At 38.8% G+C, this 20,073-nt stretch overlaps 2 protein-coding genes across 3 annotated transcripts in view; both read right to left on the reverse strand.

The window, feature by feature from the left end:
- Positions 1 to 173: 173 nt before the first annotated feature.
- Positions 174 to 14,786, reverse strand: mpv17 (mitochondrial inner membrane protein MPV17). The gene is made up of 8 exons (XM_056405829.1): positions 14,718 to 14,786; positions 13,723 to 13,803; positions 10,413 to 10,528; positions 8,884 to 8,976; positions 6,832 to 6,927; positions 2,277 to 2,309; positions 2,081 to 2,133; positions 174 to 1,958 (listed from the first exon to the last, which is right to left on the reverse strand). Exons 2-8 carry the CDS (start codon positions 13,793 to 13,795, stop codon positions 1,889 to 1,891), a joined length of 534 nt encoding a protein of 177 aa, XP_056261804.1. The 5' UTR covers positions 13,796 to 13,803; positions 14,718 to 14,786; the 3' UTR covers positions 174 to 1,888.
- Positions 14,787 to 18,332: 3,546 nt separating this feature from the next.
- Positions 18,333 to 20,073, reverse strand: part of si:ch211-243j20.2 (uridine-cytidine kinase-like 1) — a 28,708-nt gene continuing 26,967 nt past the window's right edge. For both annotated transcript variants that reach the window (XM_056363490.1, XM_056363491.1), the window contains exon 15: positions 18,333 to 19,337. In XM_056363490.1, coding sequence (XP_056219465.1) covers positions 19,261 to 19,337 — 77 coding nt within the window. In that variant the 3' untranslated portion in view covers positions 18,333 to 19,260. The remainder of the gene's footprint in view (positions 19,338 to 20,073) is intronic.

Below are 20,073 nucleotides of genomic sequence, written 5' to 3' on the forward strand. Positions count from 1 at the left end.
CTAACATGAACTTGCCATCCTGTTTCAAAGATTTGGTTATTATTGCATTTACTGTACATGTACGACCAGACACAGTTAAAAATAATTATCTTTCAATGCAAATGAAAAATACAGCATTTAAAAATGGCTTCACTCCACTGACACATTTCAGAGGGAAAAACCGAACATTTAGGACTTTTTAAAAAACGTTTATGCATATTAGCACGTACACATTGGAAACCAGTACATCAGCACAAACAGATTCTCACCAAAAATGTTCAGAAAGATCATTTAAACCACTAAGTTTAGAGTCTGTCTGTGATGACCCCCACCTGAACACTGAACATGGAAAACACTGATGTCAGCTGCATCATGCTTCATGTTCAGGTTAGAGCCTTTACGAGCCAGTTAAGTGCATCTTCTTTTAATTACCTTGGCTTACATTACAACACAGTCAGCCTCGGGTGCTGATTCAAAAACTGAATTCCAGCTTTCTGGGGAGAGGCTCATATCATCACATCCCCCCGGGGGAAAGAGGCTATTTGGCGGATTTTCAGTGGATTCGTCAGACGTTTCCGCTTGCTTTTCCCTGATATAGCCCAAGTGTGTTTGTGTGGGAAAAAAAAAAATGTGTGCGGTTAATTTGGTTGACAGCCCAGCTCAGCAGCCTCCACATCTCTCTCCAAACAAACCCCACCCGTCCAAAGCTAAGTTGGCTACAAAAGTTAGTGAGGTCAAACACGCCATTGACACCACCTCATGCGGAAGTCTATCATTTTTTTTGTTATCAAAAAGGTACACAGTGCAGGAGCATCCACACTTCAACAGGGATTGTCAGTGCACTAATGGATTCCTGGATTTATTTTGTTGTTTGGTGATGAAGTTTAAGCAGCTACAGATAATAATTCAAAACACTTGAGTCATTTAACATTTTGGGAATCCTAATTTCTTCCTTAGAGGAGAAGATCGATACCACTCATGTTTGTTCCCTATAAGAAGCAACAGCCCTGTTGAGCTTTGGAGGTGATTGTGTTTCTAGCTAGCTGGTCCCCTTGCCCCCTTTTTCCGGTCTTTATGCTAAGCTAAGCTAAGCTAAGCTAAACTAAGCGGCTTCTGGCTGTAGCCTTATATTTACCATTCAGACATGAGAGCGGTATCTTCTAACTTTCTGTACTGTACTTTTAGTGTCAGGTTGTGTCGTCATTATCTCAGTACCGAAGACAAAACAAGTGGAGATGGGGGTATGAAAACAGAAATAAAAAAAATGTTTGAGGTATTTTGGGAAAAGTTAGAAAGCAGTAACTGAAGCAAAATTATAGTTGAGTCAAATGCAGAGAAAGTGGGTAAACAATGTGTAAACTGTAAAACATTATTAGAAATTCTTGGACATAGCTACAGAAAATCACTGATCAATTTTCCTTCATCATAAAACAAAACATGATGCTATTGATTATCCAAACTATCCCAATTACTTCAAGTGATTAACAACAGAGTAAAGAGAAAACAAAAGTTTCCTTTCAACCAGTCAGTGTTATGTTGTGTGAGTGTGTGTGTGTGTGTGTGTGTGTGTGTGTATGTGTGGCTGCATCACTGCCAAATCCCATTTCCATAAATAACAAACTTTCACAGACATTTCTGCAAATGCAAATTTGACTTTCAAGTGTGAATTTGTCATTCAGAGTAGACGAGCACTTTCTCCCGACCTTCATCGGTGACTCAGTCTCAGTTTTACACGTTGGAAATATCAGACGATGAAGTAGCCTCAAGTTCAACCAGAACGACCCATGAGACAGACACACACACACACACACACACACACACACACACACACACACACGCACGCACGCACGCACACACGCACAAAAATCATCATCATAAACAACAACAAAACAGGACACGTGATCATCCTTCACATCTTATTGGCCTTCCAGGTCAGGTAGGAGTTCCAGGCAACAGCAACGATCTGAACGACGGCCAACCTACGAGCAGGAGGAGACATGCATTTCAACAGGGTTTCAACTGATTTCATTAAGAGGAGTCGACCCAAACCTTTACATGTGATCATTGGGGCTTTTGTGTGTTAATAAATCCACAGATGTACCTGTGGTGAAGTGGAATGAAGTAGAAGTTGGCGATCTGGACTGGAGGCCAAAGCTGAAACACAAGCAGAAATACGTTCAGCGGACCGTTCGGTCATGTGATAACAACATGGGGAAAAGATTCATTTGGAAAAAACAACACATTTACTTTCCAAGCATATATAAATAAAATGGAAAACCATACAGAAAAAAACTTACGTAGTAATTTGCGATCAGGGCATCTGTGTAGTCCTGTGTACAAAGTGAATAAAGTTATTGTATTGGCATCAATGAGTGTTGAATAAGTCACATTTCAACAAGTGTTTTAAAAGAGACATTAAAGGCAATAAGAAAAGAAACAAGTCAAGGATATTAAAAGACACAAATTGGATTTAAAAAGAGTAAAATACTGTGTGAACACAGTCTCCTCGTCTCGTGAAGATCTAAAAATGCAAAACACGTCTTGGTTGGAAAGATCGAAATTGGATAAAGTTAGAAAAGAAATCCTTTGTTTCTGTATTTAAAGTGAAATCTGGCCAGTAGTACCTTAACATTTCACTGTTGAGGGTCTCAGTAGACATAATGGGCTGACACCTGGCTGAGTTTGTAGAGAATGATACTAACACTTTGTGTCACATGCTGCTGACAGAGTTTGTTTCCATATCTAACATCTGTTCTGTTCATCCTACTCAGGGATCAGGTTCAGCCCTCCAACCTTTTCCACCACAGAGCAGTCGAATATGCCCGTGGGGGATGAAGTGAGAGATGGTGATGTGTTCAAACTGCAGTTGGTGGAGAGACAATACAGGGTTGAAATGGAGTTAGGAAGCCAAGATCTCAGCAGCTGGCCAAGTAACTGGCAGCAGGAGTATTAAATGGAGTATAGTCATCTTGTACTGTGGGACAGGAAACATTTCCTGTTGGTGTGAGTGTCAGAAAGTTACAGAGATGCTCGGACACAGACTCCAAAAGTGAAGTCACCGAAGCTTGAGGGGAGGAGGTTTCAGATGGTGTGAGACAATCCCTCTGTAACTGTCCATGGTGCTGAAACATTCAAACCCAGCTGATCCATCCTAAGACCTACTGTACACCTGCTGTCAAGCACCTCTTTAAATCTACAGTAGTTTCAGACAGGGATTGAAGGTGTGAAGACTCAATGAGGTCATCCTTTAAACTTAATTGAAAAAAAAAAAAAAGGCAGCAGCCAGACTTCTTTCCAAAACCAAAAAAAGAGAGCATATTACTCCTATTCCAGCGTCTCTTCATTTACTTCCAGTAAAGTTTAGAATTGATTTTAAGATTTTATTGATGACTTTTAGGACTCACCTCTGGACGTGCACCTGAGTACATCTCAGACTGACACCTTGTGTGGCCTGTCACAACCTGAGGTCCTCAGCCAAAGCTCTATTAGCCACTCCACAATCTCGGCTGAGGACTGAGGGTGACACTGCCTTCTCTGTTCGGGCCCCCGCTCTCTGGAACAACCTCTCTGAGGAGATTAGATCGACGAGCTCTTTAGCCTCTTCTAAATCCCTTTTAAAGACAGTTTTATAGCTGTGTTTTCTCTGGGCTTGGGGTCTGAACACACAGACACGCACACATACACATACACAGACACACACCTTCACTGTGTATCTTAAAAGGTCACCTCAACATGTCTCGACATATAAAAACAACTAGCCAATGTTCCGGTTACAATCTTTTTCCTGGTTGATTTTTTTTTCTAATTATGGACAAACAAGCTACTTGGCCACCTGAGGTGAAATTACTGCGTCAAAATCTTTCCTCCCACACGCTGGAGAAAACAAGACCTTTCTCACCTTTGCCAGGGGTTTCTAAGCTGCTTTTCACAATGACTATATAATTAATCAGATATTATATTAATATAGTACGTATAAACATGTATAAAGAAATGCACTTCAGTGTGTTATAATTACAGAAAATGAAACAAGACGTGACAATAGACTCAAACTTCTGCCAATTAAAAAGTTTGAATGATTTATTTTTTGTTTTTCTACAGCTGCCTCACCGTGATCTCCAGTTTATTTTAATCATTTAATTTTCTTTGTGGGACCAAACCAATGTCTCGACCATCCTGACTACGTCCACTACACCCTGAGCAGATGTAGAGTATGTAGTGAGTTCTACGGCTGCACCTAACCCATTTATTTTCTCAATGATTGTTATGTTTACTAAACGTCAAAAATAAGTGAAATGCCATCAAAGTTCCGACACTGCAAATTCAATCTGCAGGACTAAATTTCCATCACAATTTTGAAATAAATTTTAAAGGAGCTATTTTTATTTGTTTTGCTATTGCTACATAGCTAACTTTAGCATTAACAGGTGTTTACTCACAAGTCTTGCCAAGAGCTTCAGCCATTTTTATGTTTACAATGCAGGAGGTTAGGATACGCCCTCAGAGCAGCACTACTTCTTCAGGGCAGATTGAACACGACAGTGACTCAGTATCGCAAAATGACAAGACAGCCCAACTGGACTGGAGCTAGCTGGTTAGCATGCTAACCTCAGTAGAAGAGAAGAAGTGAAAGAATAGAAGCAAAACAAGAGTTAACATTGGTGTTGCTTTCAACAGCTCTTGGTGAGTAAAGGAATAAAGTTTCATACTGAACTCGCAACGTCTCTTCTAGACTGGTAAGTAAACAGCTCTTAATGCTAACATTAGCTACGTAGCACTGAAAAAGCTTCCATAGAGTTCCTTTAAGACTTATCAAGGCAATTCTGTATGCTAACTTACTTTTGTAGTTTGAACACACTACACACAAAACCCTGTTAGTATCTAGTACAAAACTGGTACATTGCTCCAGACTTCCTGGTCCAGTTCAGGTAGAGTGCAGGTAAGGAACCAATAAACGAGAGAGGCAAAGACTTGACCGAAACTATGTCTTTGACGGTGAGAGTGGCCCTTTGGTCAGTGGCTCCATTAATTTTCCTCTCACATTTCCTCAGTGCCAGACCTCATTGTAATGAGCACATTTGTCATTTATTTTCTGTCCTTTCTGACATTTACCAGGTTGGCCTTTCAGGTCCCCGCACCTCCTTTTGTAAATAATTGATGATGATCAGCAGCGTGTTGGGTAAGCAAGCAGTGACGGACGTTTGAGCAGTTGGCACAAGATGACAGTTAGCTCTGACCTGGCATACAAATACACACTCAGACACACACACACTCAGACACACACACACACACACTCAGACAGACAGACAGACACACACACACACACACACACACACACACGCACACACACACACACACACATACTTATATGAAAGTATGAGTCACTCTGGCTATTTCCACAGTCCCTCCCTCTCCCTCGTGTCTCTTCCCCCCATCACAGGAAACAGTTTCTAATAATAATGAGAGGTGAGTGTTGAAGGTCAGATACTGTACCTACAATGAAAACCAAACTTCCTCTCCATGTACTCTCATTTACCTGTGCTACGATCGCACAGAAAACACACTATTCTTCTGCTGGAGAACTGACTATGCGTGCTTTGCTTGAGTGCAAAGTCAGTTATTGTCACGTCTCATGTCTAAATATAGAAAAACAGGTTGAGGTTGAAAACAGGTTAAATCAGCAAAAAGAAAAGTCCAGGACCAACTAAATGTCTGAAAAAAAAGGTGCATTCATGCATAAAGGTCAGGCTGATGTCGAATTTCTCAGGGAGGCAGGGAGGGGAGAGGTGAATGCAGGGTTTCTGCAAGTTAAAGACTAGACTTTTCAGGACATTTTAATACAAAGTACAAACTAATTTAGAACCAGTTTCACATCTGTACCAACCGAAGTGTGAAAGCTCTCAGTGGAAATAAGTAGGGGCAATATGGCATTCAACTCCTTACAAAATGCATGAATTTGTTGACAATTATGTCACATTTGTTTGCAATTCTCAGCTGTTTATGACAATAATTCCTAAAAACATCATGAATCCTCAGTAAACACAACCTGGACCTGTATCAGGACGGAAGAAAAAAAAATACTTAAATACTACTTAAATAACTATTTAATTTAAGGTCCACATATGAATTTTATATAACATCAGATTGCTGCAACAACAGAACTGGAGATTTTACAGCCCATTGTTGCTAAAATCAGATACAAATACATGTTTGAAGTAACTAGAAAAAATATTTAAGACCTTTGTAAATGAAATTTAAGACTTTTCAATACCTGCCTTTTCTTGAAGAAACTGAAATCAATGTTGCAGATACCCTGTGAATGGAAATGATTCTACAGTGCCACATCACAACAAAACTAGCCTCAATTTCAGCTTTTTGGTCTGAAATTGAAATTTTATTGTTCTTAATTCTAGTTATTCATTTTAATTTACAGTAATTTAAAGCTCAGTTTGCTGTCCGGACTGTGTCGTGCCTTTAATGCAACATTCATAAATAGAAAATGTGGACTGAGGACAGATCAGGTCAAATGCTGATCCTTTACCTCAGGAGATAAATCTGACCCAGAGTCTGAGTTTTCCCTGGTTCAACTCACTCCGGTCACTCATTTGATTTTCCAGACTTCAACACAAAACAAGTCATGCAAGGAAAACAAGAAAAAAACGGAGCTAGACTATTTTCTTTTTTAATGCACAGTTCAGTTCTGAAATCTTTCCCAGCATGCACTGGTGGAAGGAAAGGACACAGCTGGGACCAGCTGCAGGCTAAAAGACAAACTGTGGGAGAAACTGTACAACAACTGTAACGCAGAGAGAGTAACACCGTGTGTGACATGGTATTAAATTAAAATCTAATTACCCTCTTGAGCTTGGTGACATTTTCCTCCACCGTCAGTCCGTTCAGAGCTCCAGAGATACAGAGGAACGCTCCCAAGAAGCACGGAGCAAAACACACCTATGAACACACAAATCAGGAGAGATCAGAGATGGCAGCTGGGAAAGCTGGACAAACACTAAAAAGGGGCAAATGATGAAAACGAAATGAAAAACAACTGATTACTTCATTAAGTACTGGTCTATTAAATACGTTGATGATGCATGTGAACATTATAGCATGCAGACTTCAAAGTTTGTGCTGTTAACTCAGTTCAAAACCATTTGTGCTGCTGATTTTGGCCATTTAAAGTTTGAACAGTTTAAACGTCTGCAGGATGTCAGACAAAGAAAAAAAGAAAATTAAAATGTAATTCCAATTTATTTTTTTTAGTATGTGAAAACTCATTCTCTCTTATAAGATTTACTACAGTGTGTTCTGAATTAAGTGTTTGGAGAACCCGTTACACTTAGAAATGATAGATTTATTTGACAGTAAAGACAATAATCTGAAAGATTTAAGATTGATTTTACCTCCTGCCTCCTGACAGTGAGAAAAGTTACTACAATTCAATTCAATAAATGTGAACTCTCCTGTTCACTGTGTGCATCCACCTGACTAAGGATTACAGATGGAGGAAGGTTTTTTGTACACAATGGTGCTTCATAAATAAATGTATTAAACTAAACAGAATAAACCAAATATAATAAAAGATTTTCTTTCTTGGACTTTTGTTGTGACTGCGTCGTTCGTACATCAGAGGCTCAAGTAAAGATTTGATGCATGAACTGAAGCAGAATAAGAGACGCTCAGAGGAGATGGGAAATCTCTTCAGGATGCTCCGGTCTCTGCTCTCTCGTTTACATTGACACAACAGCGAAGAGACGCTGCTCCTCTGTTACTCGGGTCTGACGCAGGAAGGACGCTGCAGCTGCTTCGCCTTAAATCTTTCAAGTCACCAAATGGCACTTTATACTTATTATGTATACGGGGGCAGAGGGGGCAGCGTACAGTCAGTGGGACCACATAACTATTCAAGCGTAGGAGTGAACCCTTTACTTCACTTTAAATATTTCATTACAGAGAGATATTGAAAGCTCTGGTGTCTTATCCTGTGGTGGTTTTAGTTGAACCTGCATCTGTCCTGCTGCAGTTTTATACAATCAGACACCGGAGGGCAGAGTGAGGAGAGCTACACTGCTGCTTCTTCACTTTGTACAGTTTAGGATGAATATTTGATTTTATGTGTTTACCGTTAATGCATCTGGTGATTAAATTGTTTTTTTCACTATTAGTGAGCTTTTAAGCTAAAGTTAACATTTCTGTCAGGCAGTTTATTTTTCATCTTCGTCTTTTTCAGAATTGGAACTAATTATTATTTCCACTGCTGATAAATCTGCAGATTTCTTAGTTAATAAAACGTCAGAAAACAAACAAAAATGTCCATCACAGCAGCCCAGAGTCCAACATGATGTTTTCAAATGTCTTTTGTCCCAAATCTTTATGAACGCTCTGTGAAATTCAGAGGGCATTTTTCACTATTTTCTGATATTTTATTTGCCAAACAATTATTTATTGAGCAAGAAAATAAAGGGAAGATTAATCAGTAATGACAATAGTTGTTATATACTATTAAAAATATCATAGTACAACTGATGCAGTGAATGAATTTGGGGCAGAACGGTCAGACTCACTCTCTCAGAGAAAGGGGTTGGGGGTCAGATGAAGTTTAAACAGAGGGAGTCAGCGGCTGAACTGTACAGCTCTGTTTGTTCTAAACACTTGACAGAATTAGATTATTAGTTTCCTCCTGTCAGCATGACAAAGAGCTGTCTGTCAGCCTGATGGGAGGAAACTGTATCTCTGGTTGGGACTCATGCACTCAGCTGACAGTTCACTTCATTTGATCTGACAACGACAAGCAGCAGCAGCAGCAGCAGAAGCCGAAGAAGAAAAAGAAGCAGAAGAGGAAAAAGATTCGGAAGAAGAAGAAGGAGTAGAAGACAGGACGACCAGTTGATTGGACGCTCCTCTCACCTGATCGATCAGCATTTTCTTCATAGCGGCACTTTTAGCTCCTCCAACAACCAGTCTGTCCAGAACTTTGTACCAGCTCCCGATCACCGGACCCTGATGTGACAATCAAGAAATAAACCAATCAATTAAAATCAACACATTAGTCCTGGAGGTCATTACCTTATAAATACATTTTCATCATTTAATTGTGGTTTAAAAACATTGCAGCTGAGGCTCCATGCAGGGTACCACTTTACAATAAGACCATTCTTATAAAAGGACTTCTGAATGGTTTATAATTAATTTATTAATTAGCTTGTTAACATTTTATAAATCATTTATAAGCTGTTATAACACATTAGATAAAAAGGGCAACCGTGACTTGTTGCTTGCCAAATAGTGAGCCCACATGTCTCTGTACTGTTACGCCTCATATCTCATAAGTTACTGAGCTTTGTTTTCTCCATCATCAGCATTTGTACCTGCTGCTTCATCACATATCTGTTAAGTAACTAGCAATTAACCACCATCAGCAACTTCATTTTCAAAATGTTTGGCATATTAATAAATGATGATGTGTTTTACACTTTACAATAAGCTTCCTTTTACCAGTTAGAACTGGTAGTAACTCAGTAAGATTAATTAGTAAGCATTAACTTGATCTTGCCAAATAGTGAGCCTGGATCAACGTATGAAAACTGTTATAACTTGTTTATAATTGTTTATTAATGATTTATAAAGTGTCAACTGAATTAATAACCTAATTATAAACCATTTATAAATCATTTATAAGGGTGGCCTGAACATTAAAAAGTTAATTAAAATACAACATGTTTAATCAAACGTGCTGCAGAGGTCTCACATGTAAACTAACAAACTAAATATATTATTAATTTGCAGACAGATGATACATGATGCATGAGCTGTGAAACAGATGCGTCTTTCCAGATGAATGAAGTTACACACAGCTGTCAGTAAACATGTCATCAAACATCTACACATCCTCGCTGCATCATTTCGGATGAGGCAGAATCTGATTGGTGGAGCATAAGGCGATTATGGAAATATAAATAAACCTTCATCACAGTGATGTCAAAAAGAAGAAATGTGCTGCTTGAAAGGTGATTTGTGCAGCTGGCCAAATACGTGATTTCCCAAACATACAAAGGCATGAACACACACTGTAAGAAGAATCCACTTGCACACGAGAACAGAGATACAAGAACCTCATGATCAACTCATGTATTTCTCACTTACAGGAAGCTGAAAATATGAATTTTGATGCCACCAAGTGTTTGATATTATGTTCTTTTCATGAATGTATTCCCTGTACTTTTCATCTTTCTTCTCTCAGCAAACAGGCATCATCTGCTACAAAGATTTTACATAAAAATGTCAAATACATCTGGTCGTTTCATGTGGCGTGAGGCTGCTAACTCGCTGAGGCTGGACAGTTGTTTGAGACTTCAAACGACTGTGGTGGTTTATTCAAAGAGACCGACATGTCAACAGGCAACAACACAACTTGTAATACAAGGACATTTACTTACCACAAAAACGAAACCAATGCTCATCATCTTGGCTGTCCGCTGCACATTGTGTTGAGCCAGTCCTCGTCTCTCAATCAGCTGCTGGGATACAACGTCACCAACACCCACTAGAGACCCTGGAGGACATGGGGGGACAGACACTGTGTCACTCCACTGAGCATAACCCTAACCCCCGAATGTGTTGGTTGTTTTAATCACAAATAGCTGTTATGGGGAATTAGCAAAAGATCTACAGATACGGCAACAAACTGGGGTCAAAATAAACTCAAATTCGCTGAGTTTGCTTTAAATAAATTCTAAATGATCACAAATACAATACAGCTAAAAAAAAAAAAAAAAACACGGTCAACCTAGTTTGTTTCTATCTCTGGTTCTGCTACACACTCATCTCTGTCTCATCTCATTTGATCATGTTTTCATCTATCTATCTATTAATAGAAAATAAAAATAGCTTATTTAGCTATTTAGCTACCAATTGGTGTGCAACATAGAGGTGATCATCTCAAAAGTATTGTTAGAAGTTCCTTTGTAACTTAGAGGTTAAGACGCCAACCATGAACTGCAATGGCCTTAGTACCTTTGTTGCAAATCTTTGTCCCCGTGCTCCCCTTCATGTCAGTTTAATGTCAATATAACATGTTGGTGTCTGAATAAGCAGCCTGATCGCTTTTACATTAAAAGTCACAACAGCAATCTTTCCCCCTTTTCTTGTTTCCTGTCATCTCTCCACTCTCATGAATAAAGGCATTAAACTGCCTCTAAAAACACAAGTGAAGTTCTACACAGTGTTGTGATATCCAGCCTCTGTCTTATTCAATATAGAGTTTTATAAAAATAAAAAAGGACACTGGTGTGGACACCAAGCACTGGCAGTTTCCCACAGTTACCATTTTACACTGGCAACATATTTAAGGTTGCTTAATTGAGTTCTTGACCACTGAAGAAAAGGAGAAGAGCTCCACAGTGAACTGGCAGTCACACAACCCTGTATATATAATATTATATATAATCACTGTATAAAGTTGCTAATTATTTACACATTCGGACAGACACACAGCAAAATCATCATTCACGTGAAGTCGATTTTGTAGCCAAGTCCAATATTCACTCCCCTTCTAGCTGAGATTTTTCCACCAAATCCTTAAGTTATTTTTTTCTTTGTTTGACAGGATATTGAGAGACAGGAAAAGCAGGATGACAGAAGGACATACAGGAGAGTCTAGCCGGCTGGGACTCAAACTCGCGGTTCAGGGCATTTGTGGCACGTGGTGTGTGTGTGTTACCAATCGGCTATCAGGTGGCCTGGTCTCCACCAACTTCTGGGGAAAATATCTGGCTCAGCTGCTAAATGTTCCACTTACTTTAAGGCTGTTTAGTGAGAGTGATGAGATTGAATGATACAATAAATGTAATAAATAAAACCAAATCACTGAGCTTACGGAGGCTGAAAAGCTCTGTAGAGTTGGTGATAATTCTCTCTCTCACCTTTGTAGCCATCTGATCCACTGCCAGTGTGTCATTATATATTGATTAGCGGAACTTGAAGTCGATATGACCACAGCTGTTAACATCACTCCTTCTGGTTTGACATTTAGTTTAGATTTTTTTGTCCTAACTCATAAAAAGACACATCAAACACCCATTCAGCAAACTAACATAATGTCAGTAGCACATACCACTGTTAATACTGACAGCACGGTGTAATAACATGGACCCAGCTGAACAAGAGGTAACCTTTCCTTAAAATGTCATGGGAGAACTAATAGAGGCAGTTAGGTAGGCAGGCGCACACACACACACACACACACACACACACAAAATGTCAACTGTACACCTTGAAACGAATAAATAAAATATTTCCTCTGTCACTTTGACAGACACTGAAGCACCAAGACAGAGGAGTGAGCAGGCGTAAAAGATGGGGAGCTTCAGTCTGTTGACCGATGTCGTCAATGTTTCACTTTATGATGGCAAAACAAGTAAATATCTCTTAAATCCCCTCACACACAAACATGGAGTCTTCCGAAAGCTGCAATACACAAGATAGGTGAACATTTTGGTTGGGTCCGGCAGAAAGTATAAATGTTTAAAAAGAAAGTTGCAGGTATTTGTTACCAGCACCTGAAAAGACTTTATGGATGTGCTTGTGTCTTGTTGTATTAAAAAAATTAAGATGATGTCATTTTTTTAAAGGCTCTACTTGTTTTAATCAACAACATTGTGCGTAGATATGAGTTTTATTTTCTTATATTTTCAGCCTTTATCACTGACTGAAGTCATGCATCAGAAGTGCAGTGCCTCCATCTAGTGGTGGTTAAACAGTACTACATTGGGGCAAACACCACTCACAAGAGAATTGAAAATGTATATGCAACATGTTTTTGGGAGAGATTTTGAGGATGTGAAACTGTGGCCCCACGACTGGGATCTCTGCACATTTATGCCCAAAAAATTCAAGAATCAGCCTGAAATCTAAGGCCGACAAGCTGTTGCTGCAGTTTCTTCTGATAACTGGGGCGCCGCAAACAGGTTATATTCAATATCAGTTTATTGATTATTGCTGTTCTGATTAATCAAACACAGATTTAAACTAAGAAACATAGTGAGGTGGTAACAAAAGTAGAGCTGTAATGATTAGTCGATCAACAGAAACCATTTTGATAACTGAATAATCATGCCAACATGTTCTGGTTCCAGTTTCCTGTGAGAGGATTGGATGTTTTTCTTGTTATATATGCTTGTAAAGTAAATATATGTGGGTTTTAGATTCCTTGTCAGGTGAAGATGTCACTTTGGGCTCTGGGATATTAGTGCAAATATTTTTCACAATTTTTCCTTCCTAGTTACAAGGTGCAGTAAGAGAATCTTTAAATTGTCTACAGACTCCCGATAGTTGCTTTACAAGGCGGAAGGCATTAAACCTTTACATTCTGAGAAGAAGCAACTTTAATATTTCAAAAATAGTAATATACCTCTGTCAATTCACTAACTGATCATGGGTGTTTCATTCATCGTTAATGCCAGTTTACGTTCACTCTGACCAAGCCTGTTGTAATAGTGTCTGTGCTGACACTGATCAGAAAAACACTGCAAGGAAAAAAATCTTAGTCACTCAGCTCAAAGCTAATTTTTCTCTGTTGACATAAAAACTGAGGTGCACTGAGTAAACGAGAGTAAAGGTTTTTGTCACCTCTGACCTGACTGTCACCTGAGATGAAGCTGAGATTGGAAGAATATCTTGACTGCCCTTATTAGAGCAATCTAGACACATGGTCTAGTTTGTTGGTTATATGTAGTGTGTAAGTCATACCTGCAGTCACTATCTGCACTCTCCAGGGGTATTTGGTCATCAAGGCCTGGTAGGATCTCCACAGGCCTGCCATTCTCCCTACTTTGAACGTAAAAAACAACAGACACATAAAATAAATACAGACACCAAAATAAACTGTGAAAACGTGACATTACCCAATTACCCACTCCGCCCACCGGCAGACAACGTGATTCAAATCAAGCGACCCTGCTAATAAGTTGCGTTATATTGTCTATCACAGCTTGTTGATTAGTTTAACTAGTCTGCTTGTTCAAGGCTGAGCTGTAGGTTGTGCAATATTTCCTGCATGGAGATACTATTTAGGGATTCAGGAAGTCAGTTAAGCCTATAAAACACAATAAAAACCTTTCTACGTGTCACGTTTTATAACTAACTTTTGTAATTAATAACTGAACATCAAGCAGCATTTTTTAAACATTGTATGAAGCGTAAACAGTTAGCCTATACCATCCAATGGATGACATTTGATGCTGAACTGATATAAGTTAAGATTATAGTCAACTGTGCCATTTCCGGTGAATTCTATCAATGCCGACTTGAAGAGTGGTTTCAAATGATTGACAAAAATATATAAATGATGTTCTGGCATATACGTAGATTTACAAATATCCAAGGAAACGTTAAACTGTTGAGTTTTTTAAATCCAGTCCTGCGTAACATTGGGTCTCGTGCGGGCTAAGCTAACGTTACATGTTTTGCGTCCTTACGAACGGGGTTAAATCAAATCGTTACTAGCCAACGAACAACTTTTTAAGCAACTTTTGACATAAATAGATTATAGTGAAGGGTTAAATTATAATGCTGAAAGTCAGTGTTACCACACGCTTTTAATAACTTTCTATACAAGAATATAACCGACATAACTGAACTGTGGTTAATTATCAACGTATCACTGTCAACGTGCGTCACTCAACGTTTTGCTCTGTTATAATACACGGTAAATAAAAATGAACGTAAATAAAGTGTGTACATGCCTGTTTATGAGCCGAGCTCCACTGACTGAACTACTGGTGATGCCTTCGCGTGTCCACATCAGCTCCGACCTTTGAGGACTGAAATCATTAAAAGACTAAAAAACTAAACAAATTCAGATGGATTACTTGCGCAAAAGCAGATTCTTTTTTTGTGAAGCTCTTGACCCATTTAATAATCAAGAATAAAACAAAAAACAAATTGATGTTGAAGTTGCACCGGAAAAGACTTAGCTTGAAATTAACAATTACTCCAAGCAAAACTTTTCCAAACCACGTCAAGTCAATTTGACTTTACTTTAAATTACGTGACAACTTAAAGATATTAGATGAGCATGTTACTGCTTGCTAATGTGATGCCAATAATTCTATCTTTCTATCCATTTTTCATTTCACAATGAAAAGATATGCTGAAAGGATATCATAACACGAACATAAAAAGAATAAAACAAAAAAGGTGTCAGGATATTGCATATGTTCACAATTTTCAGATATCACATTGTATCATGTTTCAAATTACTGACAGAAAATAAAAACATAACTATTATTACAGAAAATAAAAACATAACTATTATTGTCAGCAATGTCTCCATAAAATCTTATTTTTGTAAAACTCCTGTAGTTACTTATTTTACATGCATGAGACTAAACTGTATGCAGTTCTTCTCTTGCAAAGGTTAAAGAAATTGCACTTACCCTGTCCTATTGGAACTTTATTGGCTTGAAAATACAAGCAGTAAAAAAAATCGTTGTTTCCCACAGGGCGAGAAGGTAGCATACGGCCTGCAGTGTGCGTCACATCCGCTGTAAACAAGGAAATTTACTGCCCTCTAGCAGAAGACTCCAACATTAAACAGGCTGCAGGTACTGTAATAAGACTCAACACAAAGCCCAGTTGGTTTAAGGTAATGCTTTTATTCTGTACAGGGGAAGGTGGAACGTACAAAAACAAAACAACTACAAACTGACAGACGGTGCTCACAGAGGACACACTGACCTGCCAAACACAGGTGTGAGTGACGACACTAATCATGGCTGCATTTGATTCAGGTGTGTCAGAGCACTCCAGCTCAAAGACGAGGCTTACTGGAGCACCTGAACGGAAGTGAACCATTACCAGTGTTATTAGTTATACCTAGGGCTGTAACTAATAATAAGGTCCATTATTGATAAATGTGCATATCATTTTCTCAATCAATCAATTGTTGAGTGTACAAAATATCAGAAAAGAGTAAAAGTAATATAAAAAAATGTCCGTCCCAGTAAGTTTACATTTTCAACTGTCTTAATTTATCCAACCAACAGTCCAAAAAAGATATTCAGTGTAAAATGACATAAAACAGTGAAAAGTGGGAGATCTTAATATTTGAGAGGAATTTTCTGTTATCATTTTAGCATAAGAAAATCACTTAAACAATTGACCGATTATCAAATTAATTGTGTAAATAATTATTTTTCATTTGATCCACTGATTAATTAATTATTGTTGCAGCTCTAGTTTCACCTGTGCTTCTTCAGCTGTGAAAAAGTTTATCAGTCTGCACATTGCTTAAAAATGAATATATTTGCAACATAGTTCAGCAAAACTCTTTCATGTAAATCACTTATTGCAAGGTAACCAGCTTCCACATTAAGAAATAAATAAATAAAAAACAGTACAGATAAAATGCGACAGTGGCTGACTTTTCATTCCAAGTGATCTGTTGTAATTTGCTTTTATTTTTTGACGAGCTCATAAGAAAGGGTGTAACTACTAACACTGATTATAGATCTGTTCCGTTCATGTGCATTTTGGAGCACAGGAGCACCTGAAGGGAAGGCAGCCATTATTAATGATAGTTAAACCTGTGTTCAACAAGTCAATCTGTCCAGTGGATAAGGCCTGTCATGTATCGACAGAACAGAGTCCATAAACAGCAGATTAACAGTAAAAACTGTAATATTTGGGGTATGAAAGTTGGATAAATCGCTGTGATGTGGTGTAAAACAAATCCGTCAAGATGTAGAATCCTTGCAAACGATACAATCAATAAATAAAAACATAAAAAATTGCAAAAAAATAAGAAGCAGCAAACAAGGTTACCACAAACACGCGGGCATCCCATATGGGTCAGTCTCTGCATTGTATCATATCAAACATAAACTGGGAGGTTTATACATGAGACACTACTGAGGCTTCAAGTCCATGACAAAGTAAATTTAGTACACCTATAACCTAACACAAGAGCTGTTTATTTCATGATATCTGACCAATTTTGTACGAAAGAACACCTGGTGTCTTCTGGTCTGGTCTATGAGATTATTGTCACAACACAACTTTTTTCACAGAGCGTTACATCAGTGGCTGCTACACACGGTTTGACAAGCAATGCAATACAAAGCATTTGCTAACTATACGCCAACTTAGTTAGCAGATAGAGCTGAGTTAAATATTGTGTCTTCACAGCTGTTTAAAAGCATTCAATGTAACCAGAACACACAGAAGTTTAAGGGGTTAAGACTTTACTTTAACATTTATAAACCGAATATAAACATTTAATAAATGCTTTATACAGGATTCCCACACCGCACTTCTGAAACATCCAATTCAAGGATTATTCAAGGGCTTTCCATGCGGATTTCCTCAAATTCAAGGTTGGTTCAAGACATGGGTCAAGGTTAATTACTGTTAGAAAACTAAAAATGTGTATAATGAGAATAAACAGCTTCACAGAATTTCACAGAAAAAATGAGAGAGAGGTTTGAATGTGTCAACACGTCTCAACTGTGCTGTGTTACAGTGATGGCAGACTCTTGCACAGAATATATACATTAAAGCACTTTCAATAACCCATGTCTATTAATGTCCATTTTCAAAAACTTTCAAGATTGATTTTTTATTTTTAATCTCAAATTCATAAACTGTCAAGTATTATCAAGCACCTGTGGAAACCCTGTTTATAACACACTATCATGTAGTTATAAGGTTTTTTTATAGTGTTTATTAATGTAACAATAATCATAACGACACCTGTATTTTACTATGTGGTTCAGTATCCTTTTACACACCAGTGTCCACCTATGGGTGTCCAGTAGAGGAGTTACAGTTGTTAAACACATTAACACATCTACACTGATAAGAACTACATCATAGTGTGTTTTAAACCACTTTTTGACTGTTTATATGGTTCATATCAAAGTTAAATCAGGAGCTTAGTTAGTGTATTAGTTTTTAAATATTATGATGCAATAAGACAGGCGTGACGGCTCTGTTATTGCTGTACAAAAACTACTAAAGTGGAATTAGAGAAAGATTTGTCAATAAGATAAAATACAGAAGAAAATAGTAACAGAGAAAAGAAAAGTACACTAAAAACATCTGACTGCTTCCCTCCCGTCACTCTTCTTGTTCAAGTATGAATCATTGTCGTCCCTTTCAATGAGTGTTGCCTGAGAAAATACTATTTTACTGCACAGCAGCAGCAGCCGCGGCAGCCGCAGCAGCCGCAACAGCAGCAGCAGCAGCAGCAGCAGCAGCAGCCGCCGCCGCCGCCGCCGCCGCCCCCGCAGCAGCAGCAGCAGCCGCGGCGGCGGCGGCGGCCGCGGCGGCGGCGGCGGCGGCGGCGGCGGCGGCGGTGGCGGCGGCAGCAGCAGCAGCAGCAGCAGCAGCAGCAGCAGCAGCAGCCACGTCAGCCGTAACACACTGATAATTCTTACCAAAAGCTTTAAGCTGAGCAAAAGAAAAGAAAACTTTACTACACTATTTATTAGAGACGATATATTACATTAAACTCTGTAAATGTCCTTTAGAACAGCAGTCCTCACATCAAGCTTTATGATAGAGACTCGTCTTAAAAGAAAAGTGAGGTCATGTCTTTGTGCAAAATTAGATCATTAGTGATTGGACATGTAGCAGATTGATCCATTGAAAACTTTGAAGTACATCGTTTTGCTGTTAAACCTATTGATAAAAACTGAGCATTGCTCTAGTTAATTCTTCCCAGCTGAGTTTTTTCCAACACTGATATATTTACAACATCTGGCTTAGGAAGGATAAAGAAGAAAAAGATTTTAAGGCTTCGGTACGCTCATTCAAACGTGTCGACATTGACTCCGAAGCTTCACAGCTGCAGCTTTAGCAACAAAAACACATTACTGACAACATCATTAACATTATAATCAGACATTTTTCATCAGACTTCTGAGCCTGCAGTGGAATTAATTACAACTCTGAAAGCTGATCAGAGATCAGTGTGTGTGTGTGTGTGTGAACAGATAGCGATAAAAGCCAATAAATATCCAGCATCCTGCAAATGAGGTAACACTTTGAACTTTGACCCCTTGAAACTTTAGCTGTAAACATGAATGCAGAGCGGCACAAATGGAATTCTTCACTAAGGCCCCTCACTGACCTGACACTGAACTCTCTGAACAGGAAGCAGTTCATACAGCATCACCACAGCGGTCAGGCGGGCGTCGGGCGGATCCAGAGCAGTGAGGGATGAAGGAGGGTTACCAGATAAGTGCTTTTTCTAACGACCCTCCGTGTCCCCGATCGCTCCTCTCTTCAGAAGTCCATCCCTTCATCGCTTTCGCACCAGTCTGACGGAGCATCGGTGCCAAAGTAACGATCTCCAAAATTACCTTTGGATGAGAGAGTGAGAAGAAAACTGCAGCAGGTGAAAGGAGAAACGATACAGACAGGTTCATAGTTTTTTAATGTGTCCTCTTACACAAGATCCAGACCTGCAAAAAGGCCTTATCATGTGATGTGAACCTACTTTATTTTACTTTTAGTAATTGTGCTATGGTGCTGACTGTTTGTATGAACTTTGCCTGATGAAGGTCTGAGGACTGAAAGGTGAATAATGTGAGCACAGGTAATGGACAGAGTGCAGGATTCTTCTGTTCTTTCCAAGTGAAGGATTTGGAGACATTTCAGTGGCATGTACCTGCTGACTAAACTAACGACTGTTCATCGCTCCTGGTTCTGGGACTGTATCATGATTTCAAGTGGTCGTTATCATTGCTTACCCATGTGCATCCCTCTGTGGTGTGTTTGATGTACGCTGGGACCGTCTGCATTTGACTTGTATGCTTATATTCTTATATTTGGGTTGCCTGCGTTACCTATTTTCTCATGTTTATGCCTGTATTTTTCTATTTTGTCTCTCAATGTAAAGCACATTGAGTTTATGTGTAATAAAATGTGCTATATATATAAAGAAAAAGAAAAACGTGGAGCACAGCGTTTTCAGTACTGGATATTTGGAGTTGAAAACATGTTTGATCAGGATCCCTTACATTTCTATTTCAGAGAATTGTCACTATGATGTGTAACTGAATGAGACACTACAGTCAAAAAATAAATAAACCTTAC

Source organism: Seriola aureovittata, chromosome 19 (assembly GCF_021018895.1).
Source record: "Seriola aureovittata isolate HTS-2021-v1 ecotype China chromosome 19, ASM2101889v1, whole genome shotgun sequence".
NCBI lineage: Eukaryota > Metazoa > Chordata > Actinopteri > Carangiformes > Carangidae > Seriola > Seriola aureovittata.